This window comes from Salvia hispanica, chromosome 6 (assembly GCF_023119035.1).
Source record: "Salvia hispanica cultivar TCC Black 2014 chromosome 6, UniMelb_Shisp_WGS_1.0, whole genome shotgun sequence".
Taxonomy (NCBI): Eukaryota; Viridiplantae; Streptophyta; class Magnoliopsida; order Lamiales; family Lamiaceae; genus Salvia; species Salvia hispanica.
Window position 1 is genome coordinate 16,777,532 of NC_062970.1, and position 24,414 is coordinate 16,801,945.

General features: G+C 40.8%; 2 protein-coding genes across 8 annotated transcripts; one reads left to right on the forward strand and one right to left on the reverse strand.

Annotated features, from left to right (window-relative positions):
- Positions 1–11,656: 11,656 nt before the first annotated feature.
- Positions 11,657–18,216, forward strand: LOC125196015 (polyadenylate-binding protein 2-like). Of its 6 annotated transcripts, none has more exons than XM_048094358.1 (15): positions 11,657–11,969; positions 13,245–13,363; positions 13,620–14,068; positions 14,189–14,249; positions 14,361–14,438; positions 14,522–14,611; positions 14,806–15,489; positions 15,589–15,666; positions 15,761–15,850; positions 16,056–16,664; positions 16,772–16,849; positions 16,926–17,015; positions 17,229–17,405; positions 17,478–17,641; positions 17,723–18,216. In XM_048094358.1, exons 1-15 carry the CDS (start codon positions 11,774–11,776, stop codon positions 17,763–17,765), a joined length of 3,006 nt encoding a protein of 1,001 aa, XP_047950315.1. In that variant the 5' UTR covers positions 11,657–11,773; the 3' UTR covers positions 17,766–18,216. The 6 variants fall into 6 exon arrangements, 5 of the variants coding, with proteins under 5 accessions (XP_047950315.1, XP_047950314.1, XP_047950318.1 ...); XM_048094360.1 differs by adding an exon at positions 12,434–12,499 and having other exon boundaries at positions 11,903–11,969; positions 13,620–14,249; XR_007171815.1 differs by having other exon boundaries at positions 13,620–14,249; positions 17,229–17,401.
- A 263-nt stretch (positions 18,217–18,479) lies between these two features.
- On the reverse strand, positions 18,480–24,051 carry LOC125196014 (probable E3 ubiquitin ligase SUD1). Of its 2 annotated transcripts, none has more exons than XM_048094356.1 (9): positions 23,637–24,051; positions 22,389–23,081; positions 20,936–21,700; positions 20,642–20,853; positions 20,187–20,534; positions 19,634–19,791; positions 19,375–19,538; positions 19,153–19,299; positions 18,480–19,071 (listed from the first exon to the last, which is right to left on the reverse strand). In XM_048094356.1, exons 1-9 carry the CDS (start codon positions 23,916–23,918, stop codon positions 18,610–18,612), a joined length of 3,231 nt encoding a protein of 1,076 aa, XP_047950313.1. In that variant the 5' UTR covers positions 23,919–24,051; the 3' UTR covers positions 18,480–18,609. The 2 variants fall into 2 exon arrangements, with proteins under 2 accessions (XP_047950313.1, XP_047950312.1); XM_048094355.1 differs by having other exon boundaries at positions 19,634–19,794.
- Positions 24,052–24,414: the final 363 nt, after the last annotated feature.

Genomic DNA, 24,414 nt, shown 5'->3' on the forward strand with positions numbered 1-24,414 from the left:
TTTCGATGAGACAGAGAGAGATAGAGAGAGAGAGAGATATTTCAAAATGCTTATGTGATTGGTGCGTGACAGTGTGTTATAGTGGTTGAATTTCCGCCTTTGCGTGCAACTTTGCGCCTTCTATTTCTGCTAGAGCCAAATAAGGTCGGTTGAAATCGCCTATTGCTTGGTCATATGAAGAAATTACCGTTGAATGCTCATTTTGATTGTTTACCATTTAATGATTTTCTCTCAATTTTGATTATCATCTTTTTAAAGTAGATTCGATTGAGACTTGAGCGAGTCCAAATAGCAAGTTAAATTTATAGGCGTGACTCAGAATGAAATTTTTTGCATGATACAATTATAATCTGATTAGTCCATAACATGACCTGTACAATTATGATCTCATTAGTCCATGACCTTATATGAATTGACTATAATCCAAAGAACTGGTCAAGTTGGTTGTAACCTAGGTGCGCTAATACTCTCTCGTCTCACTCTAAGTAAACATTTTAGGATTTTATGTAATATTTAGTTGTAGATTAAGTGGATAGGGAAAAACTAAAGAAAGACAGAATGAACCTTATCTGAATAGACTATAATCCAGTAAACTGGTCAAGCTGGTTGTAACCTAGGTGCACTACTACTCTCTCGTCTCACTCTAAGTAAACATTTTAGGATTTTATGCAATATTTAGTTGTAGATTAAGTGGAGAGGGAAAAACTAAAGAAATACAGAATGAATCGGATTAATCCTACTTGACCGGGCTTGCGGATTAAGATCAAAAGTCTCCCAGTGGATGGTGGAGTTTGAACCCGTGACCTCAAGGTCACCACAGCTCCGTGCTGCCCAAATATGTTTTTAAATGTGTTCATGTTTCATTTTTTTTTATACTCTTACATCTTTAATACGTTAAATTATTCAAAAACTCAAGAATTATTAAGCGTCATTCAACAGTTCAAGTGGGGAGAGTAAAATAAGAGAAAGTAAGAGAGTTGAAGAGAGAGTATAATATGAAAAATGATAAAGTTTTTGCTAAAAAAGAAATGACTCAACTACTTTGGACAATCAAAAACGGTATACGGCTCAACTATCTTGAGACGGAGGGAGTATAAGATGATGTACCTGAATATCTAAGTAGTAATGGGAGTTGCGTGGGGCAAAAATTAAGGGAAACAATGATGTGTGACCGTTGGATGTTGTGACTTGTGAATAACCAATTTAAGTAAGAAATACGGTAAGATTGGCGTGGGTTTGTAAATACTTAATGTAACGAACGATTGGTAAACGACATCGTGGCTGGTCTAATTTATTTAGGATCCTTTTTTTTGGCGGCGACTATGATGCAATTAGGGTTGACAAATCGTGCGGTCGAGTCTTTATCAAGTTTGACTAGTTAATGATCCAACCCAATTAAGTCTATTTTGCCGATTTGTTGAGGACACTCTCAACATGATCACGAACCAGACATGCTATCTTCAAATCTAAACACGACTTGTGTATAAAACTACTTGTTAACGACACAATATAGTTTAGGTTGACACGATACGAATCTGATTTAAACGACTAAACTTGATTTACACTATTAAAACTCGATTTACCACGCTTAATCCCTGATTTACACAAATCAAAGGAATGAAAACTGATACAATTTTTAGTAAGAATTAAAAAGTACTACCTCCGTCCCTGAAAATTTGATACAGTTTACTATTTTGGTCCGTCCCTGAAAATTTGATACACTTCACTTTTACCATTTTTGGTAGTGGACCTCATATTCCACTAACTCATTCCTACTCACATTTTATTACAAAACTAATACTTTAAAAGTAGGACCAACATCCCACCAACTTTTTCAACTCACTTTCCATTACATTTCTTAAAACCCGTATCGGGTCAAAGTGTAGCAAATTTTGGGGGACATGTGTATTAAAATAATCTTATATCCATCTCTGTGGTAGAGACATTTCTTTCGGACATGAAATTTTAAGAAAAATGAGTTAAGTTGGTAAAAAAAAGTGGAATAGAGAGGTGAGAGAGGATATATGTTACTCCCTCCGTCTGCCATTAAATGTCTCATTTTTTCTTTTTCGCCCGTTGATAAGGCTAATTTCATGCATCGGTTATATGGTGAAAAGCATTACATTTTGCTGGGTCTAACACAGTCTAGATCAATTGTGATGCTGAAGGAAACAGTCTAGCGAAGGAATGAAGTAAAAATGAGCAGAATCTAAGGAAAAAGAAGGCTTGAAGAAGGGAGTCAGTAGCTGAGGGCAACAAAGTCCATCTATACCTCGTTGGGCCCCACTCCAACGCCTATAAATAGAAGAGCATGCAACACACAAATCATCACTCTTTTTCGCTCACTCTTAGCTCACACACAACACACACTTGGGAATGGGAGATCTTTGTATGCACCACATTCGTCTAGAAGAAGGTGCGAAGGCTCATCGAGATACACAACGGAAACTGAATCCGAACATGCGAGAGGAGGTCCTAAAGGAGGTGTTAAAATTGCTTGCTCTAGGGATTATCTACTCCATTCCGGACAGTGAGTGGGTCAGTCCTGTCCATATGGTACCAAAAAAATCTGGAATACAGGTTGTTAAGAATGAAAAGAATGAGCTGGTGCCCACCAGACTAGTGACGGGGTGGAGGATGTGCATCGACTATAGGAAGCTAAACGAAGCCACAAAGAAGGATCATTTTCCCCTACCTTTCATTGATCAGATGCTGGAAAGACTGGCTGGCAAGCAGTACTTTTGTTTCCATGATGGATACAGTGGCTATTTCCAAATCTACGTTAATCCAGAGGATCAAGGGAAAACCACATTCACGTGCCCCTTTGGTACCTATGCATACCGAAGAATGCCGTTTGGATTGTGCAATGCACCGGGAACTTTCCAACGGTGTATGATGAGCATTTTTTCGGATCTGTTGGAAGTATGAATTGAGATATTCATGGACGATTTCACCGTATACGGGAATTCATTTGATACTTGTTTAGCCAGCCTTGATCTAGTGTTACAGAGATGCCAAGAGAAGCATTTAGTATTGAATTTCGAGAAATGCCATTTCATGGTGACAGAAGGCATTGTCCTGGGTCACGTGGTTTCTGAGAGAGGGATACAAGTAGACAAAGCAAAGGTGGATGTGAGATCGAAATTACCATACCCTACGAACCAAAAAGAGGTGAGAGGCTTCCTAGGTCAAGCAGGGTTTTATAGGAGGTTTATCAAGAATTTCGCAAAAATCGCGCAACCACTCACTCGTTTGTTACACAATGATGTGGAATTCGTCTTTGACGAAGGATGCAAAAAGGCATTCCAGTTGCTTAAGGACAGGTTAGTGTCAGCACCAATTATCAGGGCGCCAGACTGGAACCATCCTTTCGAGATAATGTGTGACGCGAGTGATTTCGCTGTGGGAGCTGTCCTAGGACAGAAAATTGATGGAAAAAGCTATGTGATCTTCTATGCTTCCAAAACGCTGAATCAGGCTCAGAAGAATTATGACACCACGGAGAAGGAAATGTTGGCTGTCGTATACTCGTTTGAAAAATTCCGACCATACCTCATTGGGTCGAGGGTTATAGTCTTCACGGATCACGCGTCAATAAAGTACTTACTGGCTAAGAAGGAGTCTACGCCGAGATTAATCCGTTAGGTGTTACTCTTGCAGGAGTTTGATTGGGAAGTAAGAGACAAAAGAGGAACGGAGAATAGAGTAGCCGATCACTTGAGCAGAATACATCAAGGGGAAACAGAAGAGACCATACCTGATGCCTTCCCCGAGGAGCATTTGTACTTTCTGGAGAAATTTCCTAGACCACTTAACTGGGAAGCAGTTTTGGCTTTAATCGGTCTAGGGGAATCGGATAAAGGGAAGCGCACATTGAACGCAGAACCGTGGTTTGCTGACTTAGCCAACTACTTGGTCACGGGAGATGTGCCAAGTTCAGGTGAAGTTTCCCGGGCCCAGAGGATGAAAATTAAAAGCGAGGCCAAATATTACTTTTGGGACGACCCCTACCTGTGGAAAATGTGCTCGAATCAAGTGATTAGACGCTGCATTCCCGAATGGGAACAAAAAGATGTGTTAATTCATTGCCACACTTTGGCATGTGGAGGTCATTTTGGACATAGGAAGAGAGCAAGGAAGGTTCTGGACAGCGGTTTTTATTGGCCGACATTAATAGGGATGCCTTTGAGTTCTGCCAATATTGCGAGAGGTGCCAACAGACGGGGGGAATTTCAAGGAGGGACGAGATGCCTCAGGTCCCGGTGATCGTGTGCGAAATTTTTGATGTGTGGGGGATGGACTTTATGGGACCGTTCCCATCATCTTGTGGGAACACGTATATATTGGTTGCAGTAGACTATGTGTCTAAGTGGATAGAAGCTAAGGCCACCACAACATACGAATCGAAGGAGGTGGCAAAATTTTTGAAGGCCAACATTTTCAACAGATATGGAGTTCCCGGGGCCATCGTCTCAGATCAGGGAACTCATTTCTGTAATCGCACCATCGAGGCTCTGATGAAGAAATATGGTGTTCACCATAGAGTGTCGACTCCGTACCATCCCTAGTCTAATGGCCAAGCAGAGATTTCTAATCGCGAGATCAAGGCGATATTGGAGAAAACAGTTAATCCGTCAAGGAAGGACTGGAGCAAGAGGCTCGGTGACGCATTGTGGGCCTACAGAACTGCTTTTAAAACGCCTATTGGAATGTCGCCTTACAGGCTTGTGTTTGGCAAGATGTGCCACTTACCTGTTGGTATTGAGCACAGGGCGTACTGGGCAGTGAAAGAGTTGAACATGAAACCTATAGCTTGCGAAGAAGAGAGGAAGTTACAATTGCAAGAATTGGAGGAACTTCGGCAGGAGTCATTTGAGTCCGCCATGTGGTACAAAGAAAGGACGAAGTTATGGCATGATAAGAATCTTCGGGTCAAGGAACTTCATGTGGGACAGAAGGGGCTCCTTTTCCAGTCGCGGCTCAAGCTAATGCCAAGAAAATTGAAGTCTAAATGGATCGGCCCATATACAATCGTCGGCATCCGCGCAAACAGAGCAGTGGAGATCCAGGGAAGTACTTCTAACTCTGTCCTTTTTCTTGTCAATGGTCATAGAGTGAAAGTCTATAGGGATAATTCCAAGTTGTGTGTGGTGGATGAAGTTCCACTACACGCACTCTCTACTATCGCCTAGACGGACGAGGAGGTATTCTCGATGAATTCCTGGGTCAGGTAGTAGGTTGACATTTTTGAAAAAACGAGCTGAACCAGGGAATCTCGAGAATACTCTAAAGAAGTGTGTAAATAGTTTAATTGTTTTTCAAACTAAAGAAAATCCAAAAATATTTTCGAAACACCAGACTCCGAAGAAAACCGATACTTTATACTCTAACCTTGACCTGGGAGTCTGGAACCTTCAATTTTTGTAAGTATAGGGTCATGATCAGGGGAATCAGCTAGAGAAGAAGCTGAAGGAAGAAGTCAAGGAAAGCTTGGAGGAAGAGGTCAAGGAGGGACGGAGATAATTTGAATTTCAAAATCTGCCGATATTTATGGAAGTTGTATGGTTGCTTACATCATGCCTGCAACCGCACCATCCTTTTATCAGAAAAGCAACCGTCGATTCTCTCTCTCCAATAATCTCAAATCGACGAAAAATCTGAATATACTCTCCCTTCTCTCTACTTTCATTCTCTCTCTAGAATACAAACCCTAACCAATATTTGGCCCAGTTTCTTGTCTAATTTCAGATCTGCAATGATGGATTCGACCAAACTCACCGGAAGTTCGCAGCAGACCGTATACGACCCAACCCTGTTGGCATAATTGAAGCAGAAATTGGGGAGCGTCGAGAAAGCAAGGGAAGTATACACCCTGTTCTCCGCTAGCCTAATGACGTCCGCACCGGTCATACCACCACTGACGATTCCGGCAGATTCGGCTGCACAACCGGCGGATCTTCGTGAAGAAAGGCCGCAAGATTCTGGATCTCAACATGCAGAAACCGCTTCACAGGAGGCGGAGAAAGAGGAGGCGGTGCACGAACGGCCGGGGGATGATGGACCGACGAACGGCGGAACAGAGGTAGAGACAGAGAAGCACGGTGACGAGAACCCTAGTTCTGAGGGTAAGGAAGATGGTGAGGGGGAAACCCATGTTTTAGATGAAGTTGTGGAGGGGGAAACCCCTATTGTGGACAGTACGATTGAGGGGGAAGCCCCTATTGTGAAGGATGTTGCTGAGGGGGAAACCCCTATGGAAACTGGGGATGAGACCCCAACTGATTTCAGGGGTGCGACCCCTGAACTCATGGAAGAGGGGGCGACCCCAAGTGGTGTCTGGGGGGAGAACCCCATTTATATTGAGGGGGCGACCCCGATAGTGGAACATGAGGGGGAAACCCCGAAAAAGTTAATGGAAGAAATAGATCTACTTGCGACTGGAGTACCGGAGCCCGCCAAGGGAGGGCTGAATTTGATTGTGGACCTGGTGGATGACCAGGAGGAAGATGAACCCAAGATAGACGAAAGGGCAGAAAGAAGACGCACCAGGAGGAGTCTGCTCGATGAAGTTGATGATTTAGTTCCTGAGGATGCAGAGACAGAGGAACACCGCTTGGCCAAGGAAAGGGCGAGAAAAGGAAAGGCGGCGGCGACCTCATCTACTCGGTCAAGGAAAGCTCCCTCCGTCAAGGAGGTCGAGGAGACCCTTTCCCCTGACCGAGGATCCCTCTGTCGAGGAACAAGACGAGCCTATCCCTGAGCCCGACTATGAATCTGAAGAAGCTGAAGAAGAGCCTATTCCAGGACGTCCGGAGGTCTGGCTGACTAAAGAGCTGCTAGAGGAGATGAGGCAGTTCGACGATCAGAAGAGGACCGCAGTGTACAAGGAAAGATGTAGCGCCGGGAAGATGGCCAAGTCTGGGAAGCAGTACAGCTCAAGGGAGCTTAAAATGATTGCATGTGACAAGGAATTCCGCGCTTGTATCTATTCGATAGGATTTGAGTGGTTACTACAGCACAGCCAGGAGAGGGTGCCGGTGGATCTAGCAAGGGAGTTTTTCTCCACCTTTCGATTAAAAAACACCACTGATCTTGACGCGGATTCAATAACGTTCAGGCTTTTTAATGACGAATATGAGATGAGCATCCGGGAATGGTCTCTGCGAATGGGATTGTTTACCCAAGCCGAGGATGAGGAGGGGGCATGGAATGAGAGGATGATCGGTGTGCCGAAGAATACGTCGGGTTTCAAAGTGCAAACGGCATGGGAACTGATCACTCACCCCAAGGCGGGAACGTTTAAGTCCAGCTACTCCAAAGCCTCTCACATCGAAGACCGAATCCTCCGCTTTGCTCAGACGTTTATCAGCTACAACTTGATGGGAACCGCTAATTCAGCTCTTACAACTACCGACCTTTACTTCACATGGTGCATGGCGAAAGGCGTGAAGGTGCACCTAGGTTATTGGCTGGCTCAGGCATGCCACCAAATGACGAGCAACCCTGCGCGTCATATGTATACCTGCCACCTCCTCGGCGCCTACCTCCAACGAAACATAGAAATGAAGATTGCCAAGGCCGCTCCTTTGGTAGTCATGTGCGACCCCCCGGAGGTGTTCAGTGTTGATTATTTTTTCAACAAGGGTTTGCTGCAGACTCATGGCACCAAGACCCTCTTCTACTCGTTAGGAGACAAGGTAAAAGCAGAGCCTGAAGAAGCCGAGGAAGCCATGCCAAGTGAAGAGGTTGAAGAGCTACGTAAGGAAGTCCAAGATGTGAGGAAGGAGATGCAGTTGATGAGGAAGGAAGTGATGAAGGAACTTGGTGGGATCAGAAAGGAATTGAACGGGAATCGGGAGGAAGTGAAGACCCTGAGGGGCAACATTGCAGATTTGGCGGTGAAGTGCGCCAAACAAAATGAGCGAATGACGGAAGCGGTGGAGCTTTCAATGAAGATGTTGAAGTGGTTGCAGCAGACACTCCCCTTGACCCAGTCGAAGGTAACTCCTGGGTCCAGCAGTGAGGTCAAGCAGCCCATCCAGAGCAGTCCCTCCGTCAAGCGACCGCAGCAATCGCTCAAGCAGTTGATCTCCCCACCCGTTCCCAAGCAAGTTCCAGCCCCACCTAAATCAAAGTCTCTAGTGAAGAAGCCAGTACCCGACCAGCCAGAACAGGAAGAGGAAGAGCTGGAGCAGCCAGCAAAGAAGAAAGTGAAAATGACCCGACCCGGAATCCCACCCCAGTCTGGCTCTCGAGGGAGCCAGCCCCAGAAGTGAATCACCCCCCATGACCAAGTAACTTTTATTTTTCTTACTTTCAGTTATCTGTGTTTGTTTTTGTTGACTATTTGTGTTTTGTATTTGTCTATGTCTTCTCCCACTTAGCCCAATGCGTGGTCTAAGTGTGAGAAGTTTGTATTTTCTGTTTTGTTGTGTTTTCCTCCCACTTAGCCCAATGCTTGGTCTAAGTGTGAGAAGTTTTTGTTTTTATATGAACTGTTGTTGTTGCTGCATTGATTTCTCTGTTTCCCCCCTTCACGACGATGGCTTGGGGACAAGCTTGAGTGAAGTGGGAGGGGGAGAGGAGTCAATGCATGAATTTGTCTGCATGTTAAGAGTCTTTAGGTCTAAGTTTTGTTGTGTCGCATGAGCCAGTGAATATAATACGGCATGATTCCCTTAGTAAAAGTAATTGAAAATAGGAGGCATTTCAACTTAGAAGCTTTTTCCTTTAATAAGCCAAGTCAATCTGAGTGAAGCGAGAACGATGGAGGATGCCTTTACTTACTTAGTTGTGAAGCCCTACTATAATAGCGAGTTATAAGCCTTAAATAACTTCGAGCTAACACATGTTTAAGGGCCGCCACTGAATGCTTAGGGAGAAGAGTTGTGAAGGAGAAAAAAATAGGGGAATTGGGTTATGAAGGTATAAGCTGGACGAAGTCCAGGGTAAGGTGTTATAAGCTGGACGAAGTCCAGAAGAGAGGAGGAAATGGAGGAATAAGCTGGACAAAGTCCAGAGAAAAAAAAAAAAAAAAAAGAAAAAAGGAAAAAAAGGGAGGAGAAAATAAAAAAAAATATATAAGGAGGAATAAGCTGGACGAAGTCCAGGGGGAAGTTGTCTAAAGGGCAGGAACAATAATAGCCTGACCCAGGAAAAGGAGGAACTCTCATAACCCGACGCTTCAGTGGTGTGGCAATAACTTAAGAGAGAATCGATCCTAACATCCCTGGTGAGGAATGAGTGATCGAGTGAATCCAACAATTGGGTAAGTAAAAGGCTATCTTGACGAGCTGACAGATTGGCTAGGTAGAGGAAGGGAAAGGGCCTATTTGGAGGAGTGCAGCCTGTTGGATTGACCTTAATCTTGTGGGGACGGTTGCCTAAAAGTTGAAGCTAGCTCATGCATATGTGTTTATGTGTTTATGTGTTTGTGTTTGTATGTTTTTCTTAAACTGTTTAAGTTTTAAATTGTGTCTAGGTCTAGGAGTCTGTCTAGAGTCTAAAGAGTCGGTCAGGGGATAACCTTGCTTGAAATTCGCCTTATTCTTTTTTTTCTTGTCTTTATACTTGAGGACAAGTATGGTTTAAGTGTGAGCAGTTTGATAAGGCTAATTTCATGCATCGGTTATATGGTGAAAAGCGTTACATTTTGCTGGGTCTAACACGGTTTCTAAGCCAGGTGTGTGACAGAATCGCTAGATCAAGGAGATGTGAAGGAAACAATCTAGCGAAGGAATGAAGTAAAAATGAGCAGAATCTAAGGAAAAAGAAGGCTTGAAGAAGGGAGTCAGTAGCTGAGGGCAACAAAGTCCATCTATACCTCGCTGGGCCCCACTCCAACGCCTATAAATAGAAGAGCATGCAACACACAAATCATCACTCTTTTTCGCTCACTCTTAGCTCACACACAACACACACTTGGGAATGGGAGATCTGGGGTAGTTTCGGTTCCGAAGGGGTTTATTCTTCAGAAATTTCAGTCGTAACACCGTCCGCGTGAGGGCGAAGATACAATCTCTTTATTTTCAGTTTGTTTTGCACTTTTACGGTCGAACTTCACTTTTGGGAGTCGATTTGGTTGTTGATGCTACTGATTATCTATTCACTTCTGTTAGTTTGCGTTTATCTGTGATATTTCAAGTTGATTTACGTAGATCCTGCTGTTGAGAGTTTATTTTAACAAGTTATATGTCGATCTCTGTTTTTTGCTGCTGTGGTGCTCGATCTGGGAATTTGGTGATAGATCTGTGGTTTGTTGATTGATTGGAGGTTGTTGTTTAAATCTGAAGTTATGAAATGTTTCTTTTGGTTGGAGTTTGTGTCGGACGCTTGGATCCGGAGTGGATTTAGCGTCTGAGGTTGGATCCGAAGTGAGGAGGTCGAGTTGTGCATGGATTTTGAGTTTTCCGCTTGCTTTCTGTTTTACTTCGTCTAGCATTTGTAGATCTGTTTAGTTCTTTATTATTACTCATCAAAATGGTTTAGATTCAGTTTGCTCTGTTCCGATTTCGCTCATGCTGTTTTTCTTCTGAGTTTTTACGCAAATTGGTTGAAGAAGATGATGTCGCTGTTAGTTAGTACCAGAGTTAGTTGTTTTCCAGCTTTTCGTCCGTACTCTGCTTTTTCAGTTATGGTCCCCACAGTCAGTTTGTTACCCAGATCTAGGTAATTAGAGTAGTTTCTTAGATCTAGTGATTGTTCGGTTTAATTTTCGTGCATGCTTTTGCTGTTTCGCCTAGGTCTAGCTGTTAGCGTAGCAGTTTAAATTCCCAAGTTAAGTTTATTTTCCTCAACCCGAAAAATGCGTGGCAGCAGCCAACCCCAAAAATAAGTCCAAATCCTTGAACATGATTGTTACGCATCCATCTCTGTGGGATCGATCCCTACTTCCCTATGCTAGGTTTAGTAAAGTGGTTGAGGGTTTTTGAAAGAGTGCTCTGTGTGTCCGACGACCAGGATTTTCCGACGACCAACGAGTTCCTAGACCGCGTGATCTAGTGGATTTGCTGGACCAAGGAAACCTGTTATATTCTTTTTGTGCACACAACGTGTTAACCAACATACAAGGTCATTTCACCCGTCTGCCAATAAATATCCCATTTCATTTTTATCATATTTGGTAAATGGACCTTACATTTCACTAACTCATTTTACATATATTTTATTATAAACTAATATATAAAAGTAAACCCCATATTTCACCAACTTTTCTACCCATTTTATTTCATAAAGTCAAACAATTTCTAAAAAACCTGATTAAATATAGGACATTAAAAGGCAGACGTGGGAGTACTACTTTTTATTAAAAAGAAAATGATTTAGTTATATTGGACCCTAAAAATCAATGTGAGTAACCTAGAGAGACAAGGTGCGACATTATTTTAATGGTTATTTGAACCGAACGGAATTATTGGTTCTTAACCCGTTGCAATTCGGAGGAGGGTTGGTGTATTTTTAACAGATATAGTGAGAGCATCTTCAAGAAAAAAAGATAAATCGAGAAATTAAGTTTTTCATTAGCAGTTATACATTCTTAACAAATAGTGGAGTAACAAACTCCTAGGAAAAAGGCTTTTAGTTATAGTACTCCACGTTCTTAAATAAACCCCAAGGTTAAAGGCACAATATACATTTTCAAAAATGAAATGGAGCATAAAATTACCCTTTTCTCGGAGATGCTCTAAAATAGAGCGGATGCAGTGGGCAGAAAAACCGAAGCTTTGGAAAAGGGAAATAAGAAAATTGAAATAAGGATTAATTTGTGATTGAGATGGCTGCACAGCTGGGGAATGCGGCGGTGGGAGCGTCACTGTATGTCATCGGTTTCGACGCTAATGTCACAGAGTCGCAACTGCACGGCCTGTTCAGCTCGATTGGGGAAGTAGTTTCAGTTGAGGTTTGTCAGGAATTGAGTTTTGGGCTACCTATTCGATATGCCTACGTACACTACAAAAACCCTCAATGTGGTTAGTCTTCTTAATTATTTAACCCAATCACACTCGTATCTTCAATTTTCTGCTGATCTATGTTTTGACTTTTGATGCCTGCTCTGCTCCTAATATTTGTCAATTGAAGAGCTTGACGATAGTAGTATTAGTTTGTTACGTGACCTGAACGATGACTATTAGTCTGAAACCGTTATCTGCATTACTCAGTGAAACCATTCTAGCTAAATAGGATAAGCATCACCGCAAATAATTTAAAAAGTTTCTACTCATGGAAAACCTAGACACTTGTAATGAGGACCGGAACATGAATTTACCCGGAATTTTATTTGAAAGAGGTATTTTTTTATTTGTATGGAAAAGAGGGTGTTGTGAGTACTGTAGAGTGTAGATGATCATCAGATGTGCATACAAGGCTTATTTCATGTATAATTATTCATTCACATGTTCAATTTTCATATTGGAAGTCAACTCAATATTTTCAGAATCAGCCAGCCTAAGGATTCCAAGTTGCAAGCTGAAGTGAATGAATGTGCAAGTTAAAAAGCTAGGTTTGCACGCATTAAGCCATCATTATGACTGTTTGTTAGGTGCTTTTATCCTAGTAGTGCTCGAAGGTGGTTGGACAAAAACATGTAGATTTTTCAGCAACTTCAGAGAGTAGTAAAAAATGCAAACTGTGAAGCTTGTATTTCACAAAAAATTGTGTTCCTTGTAAGAAATGAGCTAGAAAGATGTCTTATTATTAGTATGAAATACAGTTAGCTAAACAGCGACGTGAATGACTATCGAAATCAATATTACTCTACACCTTTAGCTGGAGTTATTATTGAACATACTACGTACTTTCATGTTGATATTCATAATACATCTACAGGTGGAATTTTTATAACTATCATGTCTTTGTGGACATATATGTCTAGAATAATCAGCCTCTCAATCACATCACATAAAGCAGATTTCATATGGTTTTTTGTAATTTAATTTTGTTCTCAATATACTTTTCTTCATGGAAGCTTGAAACAGATTCTGCACCCTTGATGAGTGTATTTATGTGGTGAGTTTCTTGTATATGAATTCCACGGTCTGATATCAAGATTTTTTCAGCCAGATACTTTAACTGATTTGTTTCATATGATCTCAAATCAGTAAAAGGGGGTGTTTCAGTTTTAGTTTTGTTGTAGTTCGGGTGCAAGTGTGCAACTAAATAGTAAAAATTCATGCAATTATTAATCAATCTCTACTCCTTTACCATACATCCATAGTCTAATAGTTTCTTTTGCTTGCTTATGTTAGCTCACAAAGCTTTGGAGGAGCTAAAGTCCACTTCTCTTAATGGAAAACCTATTAAAATAATGCTTTTTCATCAAAAACCCGGTGCAAGTAGTAGTGCTGCTGGGATGATATACACTAAGGTATTGCAGGCTTCCCATATTTTCCTTTTTTCATTTTTTGATAATTGCTTTGAGTGGTAGGTCAAAATAGTTTACACGTTTAAATCTGACCAATATCTTATAGATTGAGCTTGTCGGACCAGGTTTCCTCTTGCAATTTATGTACCCTGTGTGGTTTGTAGACTATTGCACATGAATGGAGTTTACACAGTTTACGGGTCGCTTGCTTCTTGGGGATGGTTTTTAGTGCTGGTTAATAAATAATTGGTCTCTGCAGGATTTGGCAAACGAAATTGACCACAAAGCCATGCCGGAGAAATGTTTGTCCTTTGAGAACACAAAGTCATGCAGTCAAGATGCTTCTGGTCAGTTAATGGGCTATGGATCTGATGAGGAGTCTATTCCGAATGGGGTGAAGGAGAACCATAGCATGCCGCCGGAAGGAAAACAAGTTTCAATGGTACCCTCTATTAGTAAGAAAAATAGAGAATTGTTAGAAGACAAGGAAGATTTTACTAATGTGTTTGTAAAGAATTTCTGTACATCAACAACTGAGGATGATCTTAAGAATAGATTTGGTGAATTTGGGTTAATAAAAAGTGCAGTGGTGATGAAAAACAATGATGGAATCTCCAAATGCTTTGGATTTGTGAACTTTGAAAATGCAGAGGATGCTGCTAGGGCTGTTAAATCTCTTAATGGCCAGACATTTGGTAAGAAGAAGTGGTACGTTGGGAGATTCCAAAATAAACATGAGAGACAGCTAGAACTGAAACACCATCTTGAGTTTGTAAAAAACGCATTTGATACTGGATCTAATCTATATGTCAAAAATCTGGACTGCAGCATTGATGAGGAAAAGCTTAAGGAATTGTTCTCTGAGTTTGGTTCAGTGATGTCTTGCAAGGTTGGTTGCATTTTTTCCCTTGGCTGGATCTCAGCACCCACCATTTGTAAACACAGTCATGTCATTGGGCTTTAGGCTACAGCTTATTGTATTTCTCTGGTATGTCTACAGGTACTGCAAGATGAGAAAGGAAACAGCAGAAACATAGGATATGTTGCATTCTCATCAGTCAAAGAAGCTTCTGATGCTGTGGGTTTAATTTTCTCCTTTCTCTAGTTTATGCTCTCACATTATTCTCAGTGAAAATATTTCAAGATTCAATTGTTTTGTAGCTTTCTGGGATGAATGGTAAAGTTCTTGTTGACAAGCCTCTTCGCATTGGAATTGCTCAAAGGAAGGAAGATAGAAGAGCTCCATTACAGGTTTTATTTATTCCTCAGGGTGTTTGATGTTTATCATGTAGGAACCTATTGACAAGAAAATGAGTTTAACACTTAATCATGTTGTCTAGTGCACAATTGCATTTCATTACTGGTCCTCAAGAGTTAATGGGTCAATACATGTTTCGGTGGGTGGCCTTTGTTCTAAATGGTTAACATATAATTGGTCCGTGCAGGATTTGGGAAAGGAAAATGGTCACAAGGCTCCGCCTGAGACCTTCTCATCCGAAGGAGACTCTCACTCATGCATAGTAACAAAAGATGCTTCTGCTCATTCGATGGACTATGGCTCTGTGCAGTTATCTGGTCAGGTAACTGGTCAGGAAGCTATTGAGCATGATAGCATTATTGGAAAGCTCAGTAATGTCATCACGAAGCTTAATGGCCTTGTTGAAGAGCTCAATGGCATAGTCAGGGAGCTTAATGGCTTGTTATTGAACGGAAAGCAAGTCCATATGGAAAACTCTCTTACTAAAAAGATGGAGTTGTTAGTGGACAAGGCAAATTCTACTATTGTCTTCGTGAAGAACTTTGGTCAATCAACTACTGAAGAAGATCTTAAGAAAATATTTGGTGAACTTGGATTAGTAACAGATGCAGGGGTCATGAGAAATGAAGATGAAGCCTCAAAAAGCTTTGGATTTGTGAAATTTAAGAATGCGGAGGATGCTGCTAGAGCAGTTCAATCTCTTAATGGCCAGAGATTTGATGAAAAGAAATGGAACTCCGGGACAGCTCAAACTAGTGATTCAGTTGATAGACAGTATAACCTATATGTCAAAAATCTAAATGACGGCATTAGTGATGAAAAACAGCTTAAAGAACTGTTCTCTTCTTTTGGTTTAGTGACATCATGCAAGGTTGGCCGATGCATTTTTTCTTATGGTAGAGTCAGCACTGATTATTCTCAAATAAATCATGTCTTACTTAGCATGTTCTGATATCTCACTTCCGTACAGGTTAATAGAAATAGGGAAGGAATAAGTAAGGGATCAGGCTTTGTTGCATTCTCATCTCCTGAAGAGGCTTTCAAAGCCGTGGGTTATAATCTCTGTATTCTTAGATTCTCCTTTTTCACTTGGTTTACTTGCGACCTAGGTTATTAAATTTCAATAATCTCTTGCTTTGTAGCAATGCAAAATGAATGGTAAAATTATTTTTGGCAAGCCTCTTAAAGTTGCACTTGCTCAAAGAAAGACAGATAGAGCTGCCCAGTTACAGGTACTAGAATATTCTCTTTGGTTGGCCTTTTGATTTACCACCTATGATCCTATGATCCTAATGTAGTGGTATAACATGTTATCTGTAGTCAACAATGTTAACTGGTGTACATCACATTTCATTAGTACCTTAATTTTGCTGCATACAGTTCATGAGAGTATTTTCTTTTTTATTTTGTGGATTGATATGGAATTGATTTCTGAAGAATTTAGACGAGGAAATTAACCACAAAGCTCTACCCAAGACATTTTTATCTTCTGGTCGGTCGATGGGTTTTGGATCTGGGCACCCAGGTGAGGAGTCTCTCCAGGAAGGTACTGAAGAGCATAATGACATGCTATTGAATGGAAAACAAGTTCATATGGGATCCTCTCACGATGGGAAAGAAAGGAGATTGCCAATGGATAAGCCATATTTTACTAATGTGATTATAAAGAACTTCTGCAAATCAACAACTGAAGATGATCTTAAGAAAATATTTAGTGACTTTGGAGTAGTAACGAGAACAATCATCATGAGAAATGAAGACCAAACCTCAAAATGCATTGGGTATGTGGACTTTGAAAATGCAGATGATGCTGCTAGAGCTGTTGCATCTCTCAGTGGCCAGATATTCAATAAGAAGACATGGTATGTTGGGATTGCACGAAAGAGATTCCAGGGAAAGCTAAGACTGAATCACCAGTTTGACTCTTGTGTGAATGAAGATTATGATAGAGGATCTAATCTATGTGTTGAAAATCTGGATAATAGCATTGCTGATGGAAAGCTTAGCGAAGTGTTCTCTCCATTCAGATCACTCAAGTCACGTGAGGTCTGTAGATGAGTTTTTCTTTCGGTCAGATCTCAGCAGTAGTTATTCACATATTCAATCACATCAGCAGATTTCAAGCTTTCTCAGTCTGCTCTATACCTATGCAGGTGAGGCAAGATCAAAACAGAATAAGCGAAGAAAGTGGCTCCTCTGCGTTTTCAACACCAGAACAGGCTTCTGAATCCGTGAGTTTATTTCTGTGCCTTAATTTATGCCACTTTCTCTTGATAATTAAGCTTCACTAACTGTTTTAGCATATAGCTTTCTGAAAAGAACAGGAAACAAATTTATTCCAAGACTCTTCATGTTGCATGTGTTCAAAGGAGGGAAGATAGGGGAGCATGGTTACAGGTATACAAATATCATGTTTCATCATTGTATGACTACGTGTTATATTTCAATGATGTGTGCAATATTTTGCATGTGTTCTTCTTCCATGGGTGTGTGTCTGTCATGTTTCTTCAATGTATCATGTCACTGAAGATCCATGTTAAATGACTTATGTAATATAACGACTTTTTTTATAGTTGAAATATGTTTATGTATTCATGATTCAATCTTTAGGGTCGGCCTGGTTTTAGTTGCAAAGAGCTACTTGTTCCTGGTGTGCTCCCAGCTAGACCTCTTATGCACAGTATGTCTATTCCCCTAATCCAAAACCACCCGAAAGATTCGCATCCTAGGAGCTGGCATGCTCCAATGCAAAAAGGTCCACTTCCAGCTGTAGCAATGAAACAGCAGGTCTAGGCTTCTTGAACTTGTACTTTCCTCTTTCGGACATTTTCTCAACTTGCTATTTGTTCCTCTGTGCAGATGCTTCGAAGAGGACATAACCATCATTGTCATCGTGAAAACATGTTTTCCATCTGGTATGACATGGGTCACTCACCGGTATGTGATACAGTGATATCCCAGTCAAAGCCCCTAGGAGCTTGGCCATCTTCGATTGCAAATGTTGCATCTCTGAATAGACGACAGTGAGTATATTTCATGTAATATTTTTCGATCTTCCTGGTGCTGCACCGGTGGATTCATATACCTGGACTATTTTCATACAGATTTTGTACACGCATACTGAGAAGATGCCAGCAGCTAATGTGATGAGCAAGAAGAATGCTTGTCGAGATTGGTGGTGTGGATATTCTGCTCTTGGAGGTGAGGGTGAAGGACTATACGAGCTTAGCTGCAGTTGTCATTGAGTGCATGACCGTGTGGAAACATAAATGTGTTCTGAGGCGTTGTCATATCCTGGAGAATATAATTATCCAAGTACACGGATATGGGTTTTCCATTACCATTACAATCGCAAGAGGTTCCCTCGAGGATATGATCAATTCAATGTGTCCAGATAAGGGCCTCCGATGTGGGAGGTTTCTAAAACCCCGTAAACATGGTGTTTTCACTACTTAAGCTGGAGTTTGAGTTTACTACAAATGATAGTAAGTAAAGTAATTGTTCGATTTGATATTCAATGAAAATGGATTTGCACAAGAAAGAGATGGAGAAGCGAGAGAAAGTGGATCAAATGTTTGTTCAATTGTGTTTTCTACTATATTTTTGCTATTATCTGTTTTACATTTACAAAAGCTATGGTTTGACGTAATTAATTTAATAAAATTACATTAAAGTTCAAGCTTAATTTGCACTTCTAATCATTTTCAAAAGTAAAAAAAATACTGCATATACTATATAAGTTCAACTTTTATGTGATTTGGAAAATTAAACATTAATATACTTTCAATGCTCATAATATATAATCTCACTTTAACTTGATACATTTATAAGACATGTGAAAAAAATGAATTAAAAATTTAGTGAACTTCAAATCTTTTTGTATTACGTGTTAAAAAGAAAAGAGAAGAAAAGAAAAATTGAAGTATTAGTTCTACATCCAAACATATTCACAAGGGTAAATTTGATTGCCTACTTTTACTAATTGCTAATATTACTCTTCTTCTGGAATAACGTGCCTACGCATCAGACCCAGATGCTGACCATCTCCCGAAATAACATGCCCATGTCTCCTAACTACATTCTCTCTCTCTCCATAATTATGGAGCCTACGCCCAATCAAGTATCGATCATCTCGTATCGAGTTGTGAAGATTGGTGAACCAAACGTGGAAGCGCTTCGCACAGAAACACATCACACTGAAGATCAGACATCCCAGCCACGCATATCGGTACACAGCCGAGTTCACAACCAGCGGGTACCCCAATATAGGAAACACCCCTCTCGACAGAACGTATGGAACACACAATGCAGTTAGCAGTTTCATAATGATCGGAAACACAATCTCCTGGAGAACCCGAAAGGCTTGCAGCCTTGAGAAACCATCTTCCCTCACCCTTTCAAATTTTAGACGCCAGCTCTCGTCCACCAGAGGCATCATGTGATCTAGCATAACCTATTCCAGATATTAATAGAAAGTTGAGGTATCTCTCTGATTGCACAAGCAATAAATACCTATAGAAATATAAATGCTCACCATTCTAGTCCAAATCTTCAAAAATATCAATCCGAGAGCCCAATCTTGATACAAAAGGAAAACCGGACTCTCATCCACTGGAACCCGCATTGGCACAATCACCAGGAGTTCAAACAGCAGCCCAATTAACACAGGAATCACGAATATCTGCAATAGTGCATATATTAGCGGCAATGGAGTTTAAATTTAAGTATTATTCTTGCACAATGACAAAATTCTTACCCATATTGACAACAGCACAGAACTCTTGAAAATAATGCCGAACCATTTCCATATCTGGTTAAGCAATACTTTAGTTCTCTTTGTTCTAACGAGGTCAGCACAGTATCTAGCTCCAGCCAAACCGGTCCAAATGACATAGCTTCCAATGACAAAAGCATATATATCTGTACAAGAAATCCAAGTGTAAAATTCTAAGTTTCAATTCATTCTGGAGTAAACATAATTTAGTCACCATTAGATTTCATTACAATTTTCTTACCATTGCACCTGATGCCATGAGTCAATGGGAGAAGTGGGAGGGAATCGAAGAGCGTTCTCCCGAGGGATATTGGTACAATTATCAACGTAGAGTTGAATATAAGCAGAGTCATCCAAGCAACCACCAACAATAGCACAATTCGAAGTACAAAAGCCCACCTGCTGAAGGAATAACTAGATAATATAAGGTGATGATACAGTTACACCACAAATACATACCAAAATTCAGCTACCAAGAAGCTATGTCCAGAAGGAATAGCTTCAGACACAGAAAATAATGACTGTTTTCAACCTTAAGACAACATGGCTGCGCAATGAAAAACTCCAAAACTGCCTAGTGTGATTCAATCTAGGTGGCTACGCCACATATTCAATGATGCACACAAAACGAAAAGAGTCACAATAGAGCTATTCAAGACAGAACTATATGTGCACGGTGCACCACTCAAGACAAGGCAAAAATTCTTTCACTCAGTATGTGCCTCCTGAATATTGGGAACTACTGGGTTTATCCTTTGGTGGCTGATATATAACCTGACAACTATTAAACTTACTCTGTGTCAGTTAGCTCATCATCAAGCTCCTCAGCCGAATTGGCATTTGCAGCCAAATATCGGGGCCTGTTCACATCTTCAAGGGCTACCACTCGTTCCTGACCAACTCCCTGTCCGTGTACTCTCTCATGTCTGCCCATATCAGCATTCCCATTTTCATGCCCACCATTATCCTCCGGCTTTGGGAGTAGAAAATCTGTTAAGCCAAGAGCCCAGCCAACAGCAGTGAACCAATACCGGAGAAGGGATTTGAGAGTATGACGTAGTTTGAAATGCTCGATAGCAAAAGGAATGCATATTTGAAATAGGAGCATGTCAGCTGGAATTTCAGTAAACGGATCGGATAAACTGCAAAAGAAAGTGCGCGTCTGTAAATTAGAGCAGATACAGTACATTAACATGAAGACCCAAAAAGACTGCAGAAGATTGCAGAGAAATGTCAAAAGCAATCTTACGAGATATCCAGAGGGAAAATGGAAGGAACAGTCTTCATTGCAAGTTTCACAGGCAAAAACACCAACATGACTATCAAACTCCCATATACAGCAACAGACAACAAAACTCTACGAGCATGCTTGTGTACAGGATCGTCAATGAGATCGCGGAATGGATTGTAATTAGGATCAGCAGGGTCTCGTAGAAAGTAAAGAACCCCATTGCGCAGGACCTACACCATATGGACATTTAGACGTTACAAAAAAAGAGCTAGTGCTGAAAAATTATAATTATAAGTCGAGCACGATTCATACCCCTCGAAGAAGGCTGACAAAGATACTTATTTGCAGCATGTAAACAATTCCCACAACCCAATGAACCAAGGAGCTTGCTAATGGTGAGACTGAGAAGAAATCAACTCTCTGAGAAATTGACTTCCCAAACATCCTTATAGTACAAACATCCAACCACCAACCACACATCAGAGGGAAAACGCCAAGTTCAATTACCAGGAGAAACGCAACTTTAATCATAGTCATTAAATGTCTCATTGCAGCCACAAACTGCCTGAAGAGGGATGGAATAGTTTCAGCAATGGAAGCAATACCGTAGAACCTCCCCATTGTCAAAGGTTCTCCCCTTGAGTACCGGATTAAGGTAACAATCCCAAGGTAGAAGATGACAACAGAAAATACAAATATGTAGCCAACAGCAAGTGTAGTAACATCAGAGAGACGTGATGCCCCAACTGACTGTACTTTCAAGATTTCTGTTGCCACCGTAGAGCTTATGTTGTTTGAGATAGTTTGTCCCGTTGCATTTGATTTTAGTACATCTGCAACCTGGCCAAGCATCCTATGGTCTTGATGATCAGACGTCAGATTTACAACAGCAGTCAGAGCAGTTTTCAGAGTGATATTGGCCAAAGAAAGTGCTGATTCAGTAAGTGGAACAACTGTGGACAAAACTGGATTGGTAGCAGATGACAAAATCCAAGATAGGTAATATATTATAACCCGTCCCAATGAGAATGGTACAAAGATTACAACTCCAAGGAATATCATATTACTTGCTAGAACCTGCAAGAGACAATGGTGCAAACATTAATTATCTCAATGGTGGTGCATATAAAAAACAAAAAACTTCCAAAGTATCTGGTGCTCATGCATAAAATCCACACAGGATAAAAGGTTAATTTTTTCAATCGTGCTGCATAGAGAAAACATGAAGACTTTCTTGATATCCCATTCAAAGTATTCAGGCAGGAAAAGTTTGATTTTATCAACCATGCTGCATATAAGAAAACAAAAGGTAATTTCACAATATCTCATGAATAAATAACAGCACCAAATAAGAAATATTGGAGATGAATTGATGACAAGGGGACTACTAACTAAACTACTGAAACCAAACACGAAAATAAATTTGATTCCCAAAAAAGCAAACACAGTTAGTAAATTTGAATATTTATCCGCATGGGAACATATCCATCCAAATACACATTAGTTTCTTGTTACAGTTGATTGCATAGTGCATTATATTTTAGGGAAAAAAAAGGCAGCAGATGATTTAGCATGTGAAAAAATTTAATGAGCCAATCATAGCTAACTAAGGGAACCAAAAGCATTGACACAATTAGTAAGAAAATAACAATATGTAGAATGAAAATCATGCGCCACAAAGAGCATTCCAGTCAGAGACCTTTAGGGCCCATTTAAGACCTCAAAACTCAAATGATCAAATGAAAATAAGAGTCATAAGACTCACAGTGAAAGCATTTTCAACCAGATGAAACACAGGCCCCTGCATGCCAACCAGTTCATCAAAAGGTACGTCTTCTGCCCCATCAGCATCATCCAAACCATCAAACATCTGTTCAACCTGGGCCTCAAGCCGAGCTGCCTGCATCTCTAACCTAGCTGCAACATTTTCTGCATTTCGTCGAATCAACTGACCAGCACCAGCAATTACTTGGGCTCCACCAGCATCTTCACCATTCCCATCAACAGGAATGTTTCTATTTGCTTGAGCTGGAATCCTTCTTGCAGCACGAGCTCCATTTCTATCTCCTTCATCTTCTCGGTCTGCATCTTGCCCACCAAGCTCTCGTATATGTCTAAAGTAATCTCTCAAGGAAGTTGCTCCAAGAAAAATGAAAACAATGCTAGCAGACAGCAAAAATCCATGCAAGCAGTCAGTTAGAATGACTGTTGTAGATAAGTGGCTCAAGAATAATCTCTGGGCTTCTCCAATGCTTCTAACAAATGCCAGCCTCCAAATCCAAAATGTGATGAATGGGATGATGAGAAGCCAAACAGAAAGTACGAAACTGAGCCGTAAAAAGAATTGCAGAACATGGCAGGCTTTCATAGCTATTCCAACAATGAATTCCTGAAACGGAAGTCTCGTGGGGGCATTTTCAGCATAAACTGGTGAAAATGAAAATGGATGTTTGCAGACCTGCCATGCAGAAAAGGTCAGCTAAGGTCTGGCAAAGTTTAAGGAAATATCTTGACTATAACAATTTGATATTCATGAAACAAAAGAGTCCAAAACAACAATCTCCATATAAAATACTTTGAGCGCAAGAGGCCATTAAGATTCAAGCATTTTGGACAAACTCTTCAAAAACTTTAAGAAGATTAGATGAGATTTCATTTCGTATAAGCGCTTAGCCTAGGCATCAACCAAACTTCTAAAACCTTCTAGCACTTCCAAAGAAACAACTGACAATCACACAAAAACAAACAGCGGTAGAAACATGATTCACAGGGATAGAGCGAAAGTGAATAACTAAAAGATAGTATTAATTCAGGTAAGGCTTCAAACTAGTATTTGCATTCGCATGAACCAATCATAAGAAACTCCGCTTAAGTCAGCTCATTTTATTTCCAACAACAAATCAATGAATCAATCAATCGATTGGAAATCACAAGAACAAAATCACTCGTCCAAAAAGAAAATAAAAGCTCGCTAGAAATCAAATGCATCAATCGCGGCACTCATAGCTCAAACCTCGCATTGGCGAGCGTTGCTGTGATTCAACCACTGAAGAAGGCAATCCTGGTGAACGAACTTGATACTGCCACTGCAGGCGCAGGGGTATCGCAGCGGATTATCCACGTCGCCAGGATTCCTGCAGATCCGGCAAACATCCCCCTCCTCATCATCATCTAACAAATCAAGCCTGCTCTTAGCATTATCCCCGACGGCGCTGCTACTGTTCTCTCCCGGCGAGGAACCGATCGAAGAAGCTGAGGACTCAGCTTCCGCCGCCGTCTCCGGCCCGATCTCCATGGAGTCGGTGGAGGAACCAGAGGATTGATCGTGTTTCTCTCTGTAAGGGCTGGTGAGATTTGTGGATTATATTGGGAGTGGTGGGATTTGTGGATTAAGTAGCGTTTATGAAAATTGAAGACGGAATTTTTATTGATCGCTGTGGACGACGCGAAATGCTACTGATTTTTATTTAAATAGTACTACTACTTATTGTTGAGGGGCGAGATGACGGGTATGCCCATGTGTCCACCTCTTCCATCACTGCAGGTGTCAAGGGTAAATGTGGAAATTTTCTGGTTTAAGGCGGCGTGTACACTCCCCGGCTTCTAACCCAGTTTATTACTCCTAAAACGTTTAAGGTTTATAGTTTTAAATCCAATTCATACAGATTCGAAAGTTGGATGATGAAATAATTTATTTTTTAATTGGGACGGAGTAGAATGATTGGGTGGTAATAATTGCTTCCGCTCTTGTTCTAAATGATTTCATTTTGAGCCTTTATTTTAGAAAAATG

Coding starts and splice junctions, on each gene's coding strand:
- LOC125196015 (XM_048094357.1), top strand. CDS start 11,774: ATGGCTGCACAGCTGGGGAATGCGGCGGTGGGAGCGTCACTGTATGTC. Junction 13,364..13,619: donor CTGGGATGATATACACTAAG/GTATTGCAGGCT, acceptor TGGTCTCTGCAG/GATTTGGCAAACGAAATTGA. Junction 17,016..17,228: donor ATAGGGGAGCATGGTTACAG/GTATACAAATAT, acceptor TTCAATCTTTAG/GGTCGGCCTGGTTTTAGTTG.
- LOC125196014 (XM_048094355.1), bottom strand. CDS start 23,918: ATGGAGATCGGGCCGGAGACGGCGGCGGAAGCTGAGTCCTCAGCTTCT. Junction 23,082..23,636: donor GCAACGCTCGCCAATGCGAG/GTTTGAGCTATG, acceptor TCTGCATGGCAG/GTCTGCAAACATCCATTTTC. Junction 19,795..20,186: donor GATGAGCTAACTGACACAGA/GTAAGTTTAATA, acceptor TTATTCCTTCAG/CAGGTGGGCTTTTGTACTTC.